A 16900-nucleotide genomic window follows, 5' to 3' on the forward strand; every position below is an offset into this window, starting at 1 on the left:
AAAACATGCAGGTTGCGGCACCAGCCGTGTTGTCGTCATATTTTGTGGAATTGCGGTTTTTATGGCCACACCACACACAGTAAATACGAGCAGTGCAGATAGCGACTTACCCACAACTTGCAACGACACCGGATCGGATATGGCCACCCGCTCCTGGCCATTGATGTAGCTGGTGGCCCGGCACTCGTACTCGCCCTGGTATTCGTAGGTGACGTTGTCGATGACCAATCTGGACTCGGAGCCCCGTTCCACGTACTTGGATCCATGGGCCATTCTGAAAGGAAAGTCGAGAGAGCAAGATATTAAAGGGTAGGGTGCCCAGTATTAACAACTTTTAATGGAATCTAACTTGGCAACAGTTTAAATGGATTGAAAAATTAATTGATTTTCCCCTTTTTGGCGATGCATCGGAGGATTCGATGTATCGATGCAAAAAGCCAGTTGTACGTGTGGCAATTGATTATGATTATGGGCAACTAATATACGGATTCCATCTGGTCACGGACTTCGGCATGGAGCGCACTTTGCAGGCCGCTCTTTGAGCTGCTCGCAGTCGAGCAAAATGAAACTGATGCATGCAACGGAGGATGCCACATTCCTCCTCCGGACCCCAGCCTTTTCCCATGTGTCCTCATGCTGCTGCAATCCTTGCTTGGCAATATTGAAAATTGCGTATGCGTATGAGTTATTTTTTGGTGCAGGCTGCCCGACTCCGACTAACAGACGGGTGGGCCAAAGAGCTGGCTCACAGAAATATTTGATACATTTTTAATATGAGAAATGCCTTTCAAGCTGCGAAATGCTCTGGGCTCTCAGATTCTTTTGAGGGAGCCGCATAAAAAGATGGGAAAAAAACAGCAGTTCAGCCAATACATTCATTCGATGGTGCTTTAAGTGGGAGCATGGATCTTTAAGGCGGTCCCTGGCAACCGGCAATTAAAGGCAATAAATTAGAAAGCCATTCAAATGCAAATCTGCCAAGTCGAAAAAGTTTGGCAAGCGCTCTTCTTTTTTTCGTCTCTAGTTCTCGAAGGTCCAGCAAGTGAGAGAAAGCGGTGAAATCACGTAAATCAAAGTGACAGGATTTCGTGTCCTGTGTCGTGTCCTTGGGTACCTCATTTGCAAGCCGCCCGCGCAGCAGTTGCACTTGCAGCTCGGCCGAAGGCCACAAGGACACCACCTGGGAGGAGATTAAGGAGCTGCCGAGCATACGTCGCTCGGCCTGTCAGCGGCTCACTTCGTGGCATTGATTTATTACCCACTGGTTCCAACTGGGCGACTCCCGCTGTTTACCCAACACGGCACGCGCCATTTAATTCGGTGGGTGGCAGTGGGCAGACATGGAAGGCAGAGTAGGTAGGTTGGCGCTTGTGTTTGGAGAACATGCGTGGAAATTAGTTTTCAACAATTGACATTTAATTTCTGATAAACACGCGCACATTCGCTTCATTAAGTCAACACGTCAATGTGTTGCATGTGGCATTCGTTATTAGATGACGACACCTTCGCATAACAACTTCCCATTCTCCTATATCCTACATATATGTCTGTCCGATCACGATCTGGTGTAGCTATGTGTGTTTTATGCTGCCCCGATTGTCTGGGGGCAAGTGCAAACAAATGGAATCGCAAAAATCACGTACTTACGTGGCATCGTCAAAGCCCTTGCCTCGGAAAGAGATGCAAATACGCAGCACAAAGAGAAAGGACGAGCCATAGGCAGGAGTGCCATGAGGAGTGCTCCGATTCTTTCCCTACAATCTGCCTGTTTTGCATACTAATGCACGACGGCATTAACCACGAAAGCAGAAACGGAAGGAGCCTAATCCTGCAGGCATTATAGATGGCTGCTTGCTATGCTAGCTTAATATGGCTATATACGAACGTTAAGTCTCTTTACTATAAGCATAGGCTTTAATAAATATCAATTACTCTATAATGGTATTGCGATGCAGAAAGTTCTAAGCTCGAAGCATGACTATTTTTATTTTTATTTTGTCAGAATACTAATGATTTCTGAATAGAAAACGAGTACTTCGAATTACAGGGTAGAACCGCTGCAGTGTTTTTAAAAACAATCCGTGTTCTATGATGTTTTCCTTGTCTCAAACAATTTCCGCTGAGCAGGTAATTAAAATTACGCGAAATAGCATCAGTTCTGTTGAAAAGTGGGCGAGGCTCCTCATATAAAGGAAATGTGCAACAGGAAACGTGCTTACGTAAGAAGGAAAGGCTGTTCATAAGGACTAATCCTTGCTACATATACTGGTACTAAATTTAACTATATATTCCATAAAGTGCAAACATTTCTACAACATATTTATTACTGGGGCAAGACAAATATTGCGCATACGCAGAGTGAGTTGCGTTTAATTAGCTCTACCATTCAGCCAGCTACAAAAAGCGGTCCCAAGACGAGTTATTTGAACGGGAAAGACACGTGCTCACAGCCAGACCAGTAAAGTTTTTAACGCAACCTAGAAGTCCACCAAAACTATGCAACGCAAACTGCCAAAGAACTCCAGCGATGCCAACCTGCACACAGAGAAAAACTTAAGCCAACTGACAAAGGTATTGGTAGCTAAAACTAAATAGGCTGCAATAACTCAGCATCCATCCTGAACCCAAGAATGTGTATTTCCAGTGTACTTATACGTCAATGGACTCACCTCTGTACCCATTTGAAGGATGGCAGGGGATTACCATCAGCCAGGCACTCAAAGGCTGCAGGACTAAAAAGCGGGGCGGTGGTAAGGCGATCCGGACCAGCTGAAATAATTTTGGGGGGATCTGAAAGGAAAGGGAAGCACAGAAGAAAGCAGAGCTGGGTGAAAACTTTGTCCAAGGTAAATAGTAAGATACGTACATTTCACATCCAACTGCACCGACAATTGCTCAGAGGTGCCCACCGAGTTCTGTGCCTGGCAGGTGTACAATCCGGCATCGCGACGCCCGACGGGACGCAATTGCAGTGTTTCCTGTGGGCAAGAGATTGGAGGAGGAGAGGAGATGGGAGGTGGCTTGGATCAGCGGGCAATTTAATACAATTACAAATTTCTGCTACACTTCAGATAAATTCCCAGCGAGGGGGTGACTCCACCCGACACTAGCAATTTCGGAACAACATAAACAAGCTGGGCGGTAGTATCCGCATCCTTAGCTGCAACTAAGCTAAGCTCACCTGCAAGCTGGCTATCTCGGAGCGACCTGCCCGCCGCCAGACGATGCTGGCCGGCGGATTGGCATCGGCCACGCAGCGCAGGACCAGGGCATCCTTGTCCTCCTCCAAGTCGATTTCCGGTGAGCCAATTAGACGGATGCTCGGCGCGTCTGCGAGAAAAACAGAACACAGGAACACAAAATAGAAACAGAGAAACGGAGACGGAGACGGAGATGGAGACGTTCAACTTGGTTAGGCAAAACAAAAACAGCAATTGAAACTGCAGAAACAGCAATGGCAGCCGAGCAAACAGAGTCAACAAGCCGGGCAAGTCCTGCTCCTGGCCACGTCCTTTGGGACAAGTCAACTCTTGAATTGCTCAGCAAAACAGGAAATTACAGCAAATTGTTGTTAATTTAATTGTTACAGCTTTCTGTCTCCGATTCGGATTTGGATTGTGATTCCACTGCCACTTCTACTCGGTCTCCATGGCTCTTGCTTAGATTGCCCTGCCCTGACTTTAAGCCAAATCGAATGAAGCCACTTTAGTGGTCCGGCCCGCATTCATACTGCAGGTGCTGTATCACAGTTTTGCATATCGTTATCGCAACACTCACATTTCACGTCCAGCCTGGCCTCCACCACCACCGATTTGGCTGTGTAGGACTCGTGGTAGGCGGCACATCGCAGTATATCTCCGTGGCGCTCCCGCATCGCCGACACCTGCACCACCGAGGTGGCCGACCAGGTGCGTGGATTATCCGGCTCGGTGGCATTCATTTGCGGGTGGATGGGCGAGATCTCCTGGTCGCCTGGGGGAGAGAGCAGCAGCAAATGGGAATTAATTAACATTAACAACTGCCGCTGGATAACAACAGCCACTGGGGTAATGCGGCATGCTGCACCCAAAAAAAAAAATGTACTATCAGTTGGATTGAAATAAATATACCAATGAATATTCATTTGTGTTGCTGAAAAAATAAACTATTAATTGTAAAAAAAAAAATGCAATTGAAAGCAAACATTTATAATTCCCTTTTCCGTGTTCGCCACATAAACTGGCAACATTTCGTTGCGTGTGCTCCCAAGGAGTGCACTTACCCAAAAACCATTTGAGGGTGGCCGGCGGATTGCCGTAATGCGAGATGCACTTGACCGTCGCCAGGGCGCCGGCGTCTGCGGTGATGTTGTGTCCCGGCGGCACGTGGACCGCCTCGTATTCGAGCCTCGGCCGCTGTGGCGCCACTGCAAACAAAAGAGAAGTGTCCTTGGCAATTAAGTCTCGAGGATAAACGGTGAATTAAGGGGCATTTTAGCATGTAAGGGACAATCAATCGAACCGAGAATCCGGATGCGAGGCACTTACCACGTACGACAAGCCGCACCGGCTGGCTGGTGAGGGCATCCTGCGTGGTGAAGTCACTGGCCGTCACTTGGCACTCCCATAGTCCGTCGTCAAAGTCCAGTGTGGCGGAGCGGATCCAGAGGGAGCAGTCGCCACCGAGCTGCACCGGCGGCGGATGGAGATCCAGATGCAGGACATTTCCATTGTCGCTTGTCGGCATACGTGAGGCCCATTCGTATTTCTTTGTATAGATGCCAACGGGCTGGGGGTGAGGAAATGAATCGGTTTAGTTCCACACACGGAGAAAAAATTCAATTATACTAATTTGTAATATTATTAAAGATTTTTACGATTGGAGTACATATGGAAATGGACTAGATGTTTCCGCTCCTATCAAACTTGGTTTCAATATAAACATTTTTCCATTTAGATATTTATTCCGGTGTCGATTGAACAAGGATACAGATTGGATACGGATGGGGATAAAAACGATGATGGCGTTGAAATGAACTGGGCGTCGTCTACGACATGTTTAGCATGTTTAACTTTTCGATGCAGGCAGCCGTATAATTTGTTCTCCGATTTGGTCAAACATTCACGGACAAATCGGCGAGCCAATGGTGAGGAGGACACACGGTGGTGTCCTCGCCCGGAATTCCAACCCCGAATCTCCACCGCCTAGTCCGCCCACCAGCGCCACTACTATCCACCCAACCACTATGTGTCATTTAACTCCATTTCGAGTCGCCGTTTCAGTCGCTTCTGTCTGTAAATTGGCATTAGTTTGTTTGCTAATTGGAAATTAAATTACAATTAGTGATCTCTGAGCGTGGCATCGTTCGCATTTAAGTATTTATGGGAACGGACCGTACCCCAAAAACCCCCAGAACTGAGCTGCCTAATTGCATTTGGGCTTTTAGTGTTGTCTGACTTGTCCGTGGCATAATGGGTTAAATTAATTGCTACATTGAGCTTGTGCGCCATGGCATAACAATCGTTTAAAACGAGCATTCAAAGGCAGTTCACTGCAGTGAAAGAAAAGGAAAGCACATGCAAGTGCATAATCTAATCTCGTCTGTCCTGCCATTTGATATTTAGTGCTTAAATTTGCGCAAATAGCCACAAATGCATTTTCTTTGTCCCATGCTGATAAAATAATGTGTGACATGCATTTGACCACCTTGAGTTGACTGGCCAGCCAGCATAAATACAGTATCTCTGGTTTATTAAACAGCTTGCGGCTGGCATGCATGTGAAATGTCTGCAGATACTACATGCCATTTGACTCCACTGACCTTAGGCCACAGGGAATAATCAATGGCCGGTCGCCGGGCACCAAAGGGTTAAGTTAAGTTTTGCAGGCTTTGCGGTAACAAAAGATATGAGCTCAATGGGCGACCGAGCTGCCAAAACTGCTTGAAAAACAATTTCAGCATGGGAGATAAAAAATCGAACCGAACAAATATTTGGCTCTCGCCCATTGATGCTGCCATTGCTGCCAAAACATTCTCGAATCGATATTCGTATCGGCATAATTCTCTGCATATTTCAACTTCAATATAGATACTGCTAGCAACAACTTGGAGGCAAAACTCCGGAGTTTTAGCCTGGGCATCCGCATCGTTGAGCTCGATTTGTTGGCCTGCGAAAAAATGTGCGATGGCCAAAAATTACTTTTATTCAAATGGCTGAGCCTGGTTGTTGATATCATAGTCGACTATTCTCCACTTGTGCTTCGAAATTATCGGGAAGTGCACTGCAAGGAAAACACAGATGAGGCATGGATAGAATTGAAAAATGTTCAAAAGACATCCTTTGGCTAAATTAGAATGCAGCTCGGCAATGGACATAGCCGCATCCTCATCTCTTATTTTTTTTTTGGCCAGTCGATTTGGAACGTCGCTTCTTATGATAACTACACGTAGAATGTATGGCCAGAACTATAAACCCAAATGGAGGAAATTGGGAAACGTTAAGCACACATAGGAGAAAAAGAGGGAAGTGGAATAAGTATGCAAAAATAAGAAGAATTTTAAATGAAGCCCGAAACAGCAACATCAGCATGTTTGTGTGTGTGCGACGCTCGATGCATGCAAATGCTGTTTGCCTCGTCCTGTGTGCTGCGTCCTGCGTCCTTCGTCCTTTCGGTTCCTTTAACTTGTTCGAGTGGAGACACAAAGCATGTAAACATTTAAGTATGTGATGCAGAGCGAGAGTTTGCGATGCGCAGCATATGAAAAAGGACATTTGAAATGCTTTCTGATTTTTGTCATACAATGGCGTCGGACTGCCGTCCAAAGTCCCAGTGTGCATTTGCATAAGCAACTACCACAACAAGTGGGGCACGGGAATGGCAGTCACTGCGGGGAGTGGCAAATAAAAGTTATGCTTCAAACGCACACAATTGCCCTGAATAACAAACGGCAACAACATATTCCCTTCGCCGGAGGCTGATCCATAATGAGGCCACTTTGGATTGGTATGCAAACGAAGTCGTTTGAGATCAACTCAACCCGCCCGCAATGGTCATAACAAATGGTCAGAACACAAATATGAACTATGGTTCGGCAGACATTTTCGATTATATAGAATATTAAACACTCGAAACAAGACACTTATTGACCATGAAAATAATTAGGATTTAAATTCAACCATGCAGCTCAAGTCCTACAAAGTAATTCAATTAATCACTGAGAACAATAAAGCAGAGCTTACAACGAAGCCATTTGTAGAATTAGTTTAATGGTCTATGATGTCGACAAACAACCAAAAAATGTTGCACACACATTTAGCTTAAACTTCGTTAAATTTCTAATGGCTTATAAAACTTAATTTGCATGTAACAAAAAAGTAAAGCCCTGGGCTGAAATAAATTGGGATCAGCGCGAAAATGCAGCAAAATAAAATGGCAGCCGTGACAGCATAAGCCAAATTAATAAAAACAAAAAATATATTTTATTTGGCGAGGGATCTACTGCCAAACCCCCCCTAAGCCCCCTTAGTCCTTTGTTGTCACGCACTTTCGATTAAAAGTTGCGCCGGCCAGTGTTCTAATCAACGGCGAACAATGAAGGGCTGTCTGGGGTGCTGTTCCCAGGTCATGTGACTCCTGACCCTTGGCCCCTTGTCCGCGTCCACGGCCAACTTTCATTATTGACTCGTCCTGGCCAGGGTGTAAATTACATTCGCCACATGTGGAGGCCAAAAGAACAACACTTAATTGAACCGCAGGACGCGCCACGCATATGATATGAGCTTTCTAGCCAGGACACGTCGTTGAGCCTGTGTGTGTGTGTATGTGTGTGTGTGTGTATTTCTATGTGTCTCGGTGTGCTAGTGTTCGAGCAAAGTTCGGCTGTTTGCGCCTGGGCGAGACTTTTGGCCAAGTTATGAGTTTAATCAAAATGTTTATAAACTGGAGCCATCGATAGATGGGCTCGGTGGGCTGATATAATTACCTTGTTATCCTTTTGCCAGGAGCACGTGCCGCGCTTGTCGATTACTTTGCATGTGAGCAGCGTGTCCTCGGCGGGATTCACCTCCGTGTACTTGGGCTGCTCCGAGAATCGCTGAAATCCCTCGGATCCTGCAAGCAAAAGAAAGGATGGCGAGGTGAGAAAATGGCGGATGGAATGGTGGATGGCAAATGGCAAATGGCAAATGGAAAAAGTGGAATGCTGGGTCTGCCATTTACATAAACTACTTCCGCCGAGGGTTCCGTTTCCGGTTCAGACCGCTGAGCATGTAAGTATGCTACCATTTCGTAACCCTTCTGTTCACACATGAACACGAATATATTTAAAGACTTACAATTTTGGGCTCCGTTCATATCTTATGTAAATGAATCGAGAGCGATAAATTATATTTAGGATTTTGTTATCTAAGGCGACATGGGTGCATTGCTCAAAAACATGTAATTTAAGTGCACACTACATGAGTCAGTCACTTGAGATCGTTCCCCGCCTCCTAAAATAGTCCCTTAGTGGGAGACCACAGATAAGGTCCTCGCCGCTCAAGATAGGCAGATGTGCCCGAGCGTGGGACCTCGATAAGGCGGGGACTATTTACTTAGGCCTCTGCGTAGGCCATTTACTTTAAGATGCGATTCTCATGTCACCTATTTAAACCGAAGATATTTCCAAATAAAATCAGTTTCTTACAAAAACTCAACGAGTAAAGTCTTCTTATTTGGGATTTTACATTTGGTCAATCGAGCCTTTAATCGACTCTGCAGTTTCCCCCTACCAAAGGTAAGGAACTCAGAGAAAGGCCAGCTCCTTTAAGCATCTTACAGCTAAAGGTAGCAAAAATAAGTGACTCTTGTTTCCCCCTACCAAAGGTAAGGAACAGAGTATAAATATAAAAAGCAAAAGATACAAAAGAATCTTTTATGTTTTAAAACAAGCACCTTATAGTCTATAGCTAAAGGTTGCTTTGTGTACCATTATAAATTGTGGTAAGGCGTGCTTGAGGCCATACATCAGCAATTGTGAAATTAAAAAGTGCATAACAAAAGTGCCTTATAAATGCTGTAATAGCATTAAATCAGCTCAAAAAGAGAGTGCAGTGTATATGCCAAAAGAGCATTAATTAAATAAAAAGTGCCTGAAAACAGTGCCTTATAAATGCTCTAATAGCATTAAATCAGCTCATAAAGAGAGTGCAGTGTATATGCCAAAAGAGCATAAATGCCAAAATAAATGGCTAAAAAACAAAAAATCTGACTGGACTACAAAAATAATAAAACGTGCCAAAAAAAAAAAAAAAAAAAAAATCATCTTTAAACATCGACGGAGCCTTAAAGAAGAGAAGGAAGTCAAATTCAAAGGAGCCTCTACCAGCAGCAGAAGCAGCAACAACAGCAGCAGCAGAAGCAGCAACAGCAGTAGCAACAGCAGCAACAACAGCAGCAACAGCAGCAGCAACAACAACGACATCAGCTAAGTCAAAACAAGAATTTTCTGTTTATCCAAACACACATATATATATAAATACATATAAAATACATATACACGTACTATATATATTAAGAAATTACAAAAAATTTTCAAAATGATGTCAGAAAAGACTATTCAATTCCTTAAGAAGCAGTCCGAAATTATTTTGGAAATTAGAAAGTTGGAAGTAAAACCAACATTAACAGATGTAGAAATTCTAAAATTAAATGAGCTTCAAAAATGTTTCATTGCTAATCATAGCAATTTGTTAAAGATCGGCGTTGTCGATCATGAATATTTTAACGCGAAGCAGTATGATTTAATAATGATGGTGTTAGAAAAAATTAAAAATAAAAATGAAAAAATTAAGGGCGAGTCGGTAGAAAACACTTTCCCTAAATCAAACACTGTCCCTAAATCAAACCCTCCCCCTACATTAAACCTTGAAATGCGTGGTCACCCTGAAAAAGAGGGTATAGCACAAAACAACGCTTTAAAAGTAGAGCAGGCATTTCGTAATAATGTTGGCCAATTTCGAGTATATCTAGAAGATACGTCTAAACTAATAGACAGTAGTCCAGATTTCCTTAAAATAAGGAAAAATAAAATTGAATTTTTATGGCATAAAATAGATAACCTGATTGAACAGGTGAATAGTCATTTTGAGAGTTCGCTATTCGAAGAAGAAATTAGCGAACTTGAATTTGACAAACAAAATATTCTTACAGCCATTAATAGTCGACTCAGTGGCACAATAAATAAAGCTGAAATGTCGACGGTTGTTAAGGCGGAGGAGTTACCAACCCTGCCTAAAATACAGATTCCCACCTTCTTTGGTGATTCCAAAGAATGGGATCTTTTTAATGAACTCTTTACAGAGCTCATACATGTGAGAGAGGATCTCAGTCCTTCTCTCAAATTTAATTATCTAAAGTCAGCATTAAAAGGAGAAGCCAGAAATGTGGTTACTCATTTACTGCTCGGCTCTGGAGAAAATTATGAAGCCACTTGGGAGTTTTTGACCAAGCGATATGAGAATAAAAGAAACATATTCTCAGATCATATGAATAGGCTTATGGATATGCCAAATTTAAATTTAGAATCCAATAAGCAAATAAAGACATTTATTGACACGATTAACGAGTCAATTTATATTATAAAATTAAAGGCACAATTACCAGAAGATGTGGATGCAATTTTCGCTCACATAATTCTTCGGAAATTCAATAAAGAATCACTCAATTTATATGAAAGCCATGTTAAAAAGACAAAAGAAATACAGGCACTTTCTGATGTCATGGACTTTTTAGAGCAAAGGCTCAATTCTATATCATCATTCTCACAGGAAGTAAAACCTGTAAAGAAAATGATTAATAATAACAAGAATAAAAATTATAGTGACAATTGTGCATATTGCAAACTACCAGGGCATTATTTAATTCAATGCCATAAATTTAAAATAATGAATCCAGCAGAACGGTCTGACTGGGTAAGAAAAAATGGGATTTGCCTAAGATGTCTGAGGCATCCGTTTGGTAAAAAATGTATAAGCGAGCAGCTTTGTTCGACTTGTCGTAAACCTCACCACACGTTACTTCACTTTGCAGGTCATAATCCAGAAAAAGTGAATACGTGTAGAACAACAGGTCAAGCCTTGTTGGCCACGGCCTTGATTCAAGTAAAGTCGAGGTATGGAGGCTTTGAACAATTAAGAGCATTGATTGATAGTGGCTCTCAAAGCACAATTATTTCAGAAGAGTCTGCACAGATTCTAAAATTGAAAAAATTTCGGTCTCATACTGAAATAAGTGGAGTATCTTCCACAGGAACGTGCATCTCCAAGCACAAAGCGGTTATTTCGATAAGAAATTCTCCGAAAAATTTAGAAATTGAAGCAATTATTCTCCCAAAACTTATGAAGGCACTTCCAGTCAACACGATTAATGTTGATCAGAAAAAATGGAAGAACTTTAAATTAGCCGACCCCGATTTTAATAAACCGGGTCGCATTGATTTAATCATTGGAGCAGACGTATATACTCACATTCTGCAAAATGGAGTTATAAAAATAGACGGTCTCCTTGGGCAAAAAACTGATTTCGGGTGGATAGTTTCTGGATGTAAAAAATCCAAAGGAAAAGAAACCATTGTAGCCACAACAATAGAAATAAAAGAGTTAGATCGCTACTGGGAAGTGGAAGAAGAAGAAAAAGATGATATCGAGTCTGAAATCTGTGAAAATAAATTTATCAAAACGACAAAAAAAGATTCAGATGGGCGATACATTGTGTCAATTCCATTCAAGGAGGATGTCACCTTAGGAGATTCAAAGAAACAAGCGATAGCTCGTTACATGAATCTGGAGAAAAAACTAAAAAGAAATGAAAAACTTAAGGTTGACTACACTAAATTCATGAATGAATACATGGATTTAGGACACATGATTGAAGTGAGTGATGAAGGCAAATATTTTTTACCGCACCAGGCAGTGATTAGAGATTCAAGCCTTACGACCAAATTGAGAGTAGTTTTTGATGCTTCAGCAAAAACTACGAATAACAAAAGTTTGAACGACATAATGTGGGTTGGGCCACGAGTTCAAAAAGATATTTTTGACATTATTATTAAATGGAGAAAATGGGAATTTGTTGTTTCGGCAGACATTGAAAAGATGTACCGACAAATTAAAATAGATAATAATGATCAAAAATATCAATATATTTTATGGAGAAATTCTCCAAAAGAAAAAATTAAAACATATAAATTAACCACAGTCACTTACGGAACTGCATCTGCACCATATTTGGCTACCAGGGTTCTGGTAGATATTGCAGATAAATGTAAAAACCAAGTTATTAGTGCAATAATTAGGAATGATTTCTATATGGATGACCTAATGACTGGAGCTGATTCGGTAGAAGAAGCTAATAAATTAATAACATTAATTCCCCATGAATTGCAGAAAGTTGGATTCAACTTAAGGAAATGGATTTCCAACAATTCCAAAATATTAACCACTGTGGAGGACACAGGGGACAATAAGGTTCTCAATATTATCGAAAATGAATGTGTTAAAACTTTAGGACTAAAATGGGAACCTCAAAAGGATTTATTTAAGTTCAGCGTAAATTGTAATGATGAATCAAAAAATATAAATAAGCGCGTTGTGTTATCAACGCTAGCAAAAATATTTGATCCGTTAGGATGGTTGGCACCAGTCACGGTTTCAGGAAAACTTTTTATTCAAAAACTTTGGATAAATAAAAGTGAATGGGATCAGGAATTATCCATAGAAGATAAAAATTATTGGGAAAAATATAAAGAAAATTTATTATTGTTAGAGAATATTCGAATCCCAAGGTGGATTAATTCAAACAGTTCTTCAGTCATTCAGATTCACGGATTTGCGGACGCCTCCGAAAAAGCATATGCTGCAGTAGTCTATGCTAAAGTAGGACCTCATGTTAATATAATAGCTAGCAAAAGTAGAGTCAACCCTATAAAAAATAGGAAGACAATTCCCAAACTCGAGCTGTGTGCAGCTCACCTGCTTAGTGAATTAATCCAAAGACTAAAAGGATCAATTGACAATATAATGGAGATCTATGCTTGGAGTGATTCCACGATTACCTTAGCATGGATTAACAGTGGTCAAAGTAAGATCAAATTTATAAAAAGAAGAACGGATGACATTCGGAAATTAAAAAATACTGAATGGAATCATGTTAAGTCAGAGGATAATCCAGCAGATTTAGCATCCAGGGGAGTGGATTCTAACCAGTTGATCAACTGTGATTTTTGGTGGAAAGGTCCGAAATGGCTAGCAGACCCAAAAGAACTTTGGCCTCGGCAGCAGTCTGTAGAAGAACCTGTCTTAATAAATACAGTATTAAATGACAAAATAGATGATCCTATTTACGAATTAATAGAAAGGTATTCCAGTATAGAAAAACTTATACGTATAATAGCATACATAAATAGATTCGTGCAGATGAAAACAAGAAATAAAGCCTATTCATCAATTATTTCAGTAAAGGAGATAAGAATAGCGGAAACAGTTGTTATTAAGAAACAACAAGAATACCAGTTTAGGCAAGAGATAAAGTGCCTTAAAATCAAAAAGGAAATCAAGACAAATAATAAAATATTGTCATTGAATCCATTTTTGGACAAGGATGGGGTTCTAAGAGTTGGAGGAAGATTGCAAAATTCCAATGCAGAATTTAATGTTAAACATCCAATCATTTTAGAAAAATGCCACCTAACAAGCTTATTAATAAAAAATGCTCATAAGGAAACATTGCATGGAGGGATAAACCTAATGCGAAACTATATCCAAAGAAAGTATTGGATTTTCGGGTTGAAAAATTCGTTGAAAAAGTATTTAAGAGAATGTGTAACGTGTGCAAGGTATAAACAAAATACAGCTCAGCAAATAATGGGTAACTTGCCAAAATATAGAGTGACGATGACATTCCCGTTTCTTAATACTGGAATAGATTACGCAGGTCCTTATTATGTTAAATGTTCAAAAAATCGTGGCCAAAAAACATTTAAAGGATACGTTGCTGTATTCGTTTGCATGGCCACCAAAGCCATACACTTAGAAATGGTAAGCGATCTAACTTCAGACGCATTTTTAGCAGCACTCAGAAGATTTATTGCTAGACGGGGAAAATGTTCCAATATCTATTCAGACAACGGAACAAATTTTGTAGGAGCTGCAAGAAAATTAGATCAAGAGTTATTTAATGCAATACAAGAAAATATAACGATTGCAGCGCAGCTTGAAAAGGACAGGATTGATTGGCATTTTATTCCCCCGGCAGGACCTCACTTCGGAGGTATTTGGGAAGCTGGAGTTAAGTCAATGAAATACCATTTAAAGCGTATAATCGGCGACACTATTTTGACTTACGAAGAAATGTCAACTCTTTTATGTCAAATAGAAGCATGCTTAAATTCAAGGCCATTATACACTATAGTTAGTGAGAAGGACCAACAAGAAGTTTTAACACCAGGTCATTTTTTAATTGGAAGACCACCTTTAGAAATAGTCGAACCAATGGAAGATGAAAAAATCGGAAATTTGGATAGGTGGAGACTTATCCAAAAAATGAAGAAAGATTTCTGGGTTAAGTGGAAAAGTGAATATTTGCATACGCTCCAGCAAAGGAATAAATGGAAAAAGGAAATTCCTAATATAGAAGAAGGGCAAATAGTTTTATTAAAGGATGAGAATTGTCATCCTGCAAGATGGCCTTTAGGAAAGGTGGAAAAGGTGCATAAGGGGAATGATGATAAGGTCCGAGTGGCTAAAGTAAAGATGCAGGAAGGATATATCACTAGACCCATTACTAAAATTTGTCCCTTGGAAGGAATAAAGTCTGTTGACAAAAATGAGGCTGACCAAGAGCCAAAAAGACGAACTAGAGCGACATCGGGAATGTCCAAGATCGGAATCATTATGGCAATGTTGTTGTTTGTGTTAAGTTGTCAAGTTTCTAGCGCATTACCTAAAGATATAGCACCAAGATATTCTATAGACAAAATAAATAAAACCTCAGCAATATATCTAGACCCGCTAGGAGATGTTGAGATTGTGAGTACTTCTTGGAATTTGGTTATCTATTATAAAATGGATCCATATTTTAAAATGTTAACAAAGGGTAATGCGCTTATACAAAGTATGAGGAAAGTTTGCGAAAGACTTCATAGCTTTGAAGAGCAATGTAGTCTAGTCTTAGATAATATGCAAAGTCAGTTATCGGAACTTGAAGAAAACAATAAATTGTTTATGATACAGTCTAGATCTAGAAGCAAGCGTGCTCCTTTCGAATTTATGGGTTCCTTGTATCATATTTTATTTGGTATAATGGATGAAGATGATAGAGAGCAATTAGAAGAAAATATGAAGAATTTGTTAGATAACCAGAACAACCTTGATAAACTAATTCAAAAACAAACATCTGTGGTTGATTCAACTTCTAATCTATTAAAGAGAACAACAGAAGATGTTAACTCCAATTTTAGAAGTATGCAAATAAGAATTGAGAACATGACAGAAGTTCTTAAAGAAAATTATTATGTTTATAAGGAATCAATAAAATTCTTTATGATTACGAAACAGCTACACTCATTGATTGAAGAAGGCGAAAAAATTCAAGCAGGCATTATAAGCCTGTTGATTGATATTAATCACGGTAGGCTAAATACAAATATTCTCAGGCCAAATCAGCTTAAAAAAGAAATTGCCAAAATTCAGCAGAGTCTTTCGGAGAACCTAGTAATTCCAGGAAAACGGTCAGGTACGGAACTTAAGGAGGTGTATACACTGTTAACAGCCAGGGGTTTATTCATCGACGATAAATTGATCATTAGTGCAAAAGTGCCTCTGTTTAGCAGGCATCCATCCAAATTGTTCAGGCTTATTCCGGTGCCAATTCGAAATGAAGATCGGATAATAATGGTGCATACAACGTCTGAATATTTAATTTATAATTTTGAGATAGATTCCTATCACATAATGACGGAAGCCACATTAAATCAATGTCAGAAATGGCAACTAAATAAGAGAATATGCAAAGGAAGTTGGCCCTGGAATTCAGCGAATGATAATGCATGTGAGATTCAGCCTCTAAAGCCAGATAAAGCGGCGAACTGCATCTATAAAACAGTAGTCGACTCTAAAAGTTACTGGGTAGAGTTAGAAAAGAAAAGTAGTTGGTTGTTTAAGGTTCCTGCGAATTCAAAAGTCCGTCTGCAATGTACTGGCTCTCAAATTGAATTGTTTGACTTGCCTCAGCAAGGAGTTTTAAGCATTGCGCCATATTGTACGGCAAGAACCGACGATAAAATTCTAGTTGCCCACCATAACATTCAGTCCGAAAGTGAAGAATTATTATCAACACCTTATATAGGAGAAGTTAGTGAAGCGCCGAAGATTATTTGGGATCCGCTGAAACTATCAATATTAAATCATACTGAGGAATTTGAACGATTGAATAATGAAATTAAATTTATGAAAGAGAACCATCAAAAATTGAAAGATTTACATTTCCATCATATTTCCGGACATGCTGGATTAATTATTGCTTTAATACTAATGATAGTATTAATAATATATTTCATACGGAAATGTGCTGTGCAACAAAGAATGCAAGCAATAACCTTTGCAGGTCCGTTGCCAGTACTATAAATATCAATAGTAAATAAACAATAAAATAATATAACAAATAAAAATATACAGTCCACTATATCGTTGTTTAATAGAAAATGTACTTCTACATAGAAAAAGCAAAATGTTTAAAATAAGTTAATTGAGTACAAATTGTTGAATTAAAAATAATATAAACCATAATTGTAATCCAATAAAATTAAAAGCCAGAAAAACTAGGCCCATTGAAATCTTAGTTGCAAAATAAATGAACATATATCAAATAAATACAGTCCACTACT

The 16900-nt window shown here is 40.1% G+C and overlaps 1 protein-coding gene across 6 annotated transcripts in view, besides 1 other annotated feature; it reads right to left on the reverse strand.

Annotated features, from left to right (window-relative positions):
• CG45263 (uncharacterized protein) overlaps positions 1-16900 on the reverse strand; it is a 113290-nt gene that overhangs the window by 30457 nt on the left and 65933 nt on the right. For all 6 annotated transcript variants that reach the window (NM_001260059.2, NM_001260060.2, NM_001316568.1 and 3 more), the window contains exons 3-10: positions 7964-8091; positions 4527-4767; positions 4262-4405; positions 3778-3972; positions 3182-3330; positions 2867-2978; positions 2670-2790; positions 111-274 (exon numbers count right to left, since the gene is read on the reverse strand). In NM_001260059.2, the coding sequence (NP_001246988.1) occupies positions 111-274; positions 2670-2790; positions 2867-2978; positions 3182-3330; positions 3778-3972; positions 4262-4405; positions 4527-4767; positions 7964-8091 (1254 nt within the window). The remainder of the gene's footprint in view (positions 1-110; positions 275-2669; positions 2791-2866; positions 2979-3181; positions 3331-3777; positions 3973-4261; positions 4406-4526; positions 4768-7963; positions 8092-16900) is intronic.
• Positions 8279-16900: part of a mobile genetic element that runs on past the window's edge.

The sequence above is a fragment of the Drosophila melanogaster genome, chromosome 3R (assembly GCF_000001215.4).
Source record: "Drosophila melanogaster chromosome 3R".
Taxonomy (NCBI): Eukaryota; Metazoa; Arthropoda; class Insecta; order Diptera; family Drosophilidae; genus Drosophila; species Drosophila melanogaster.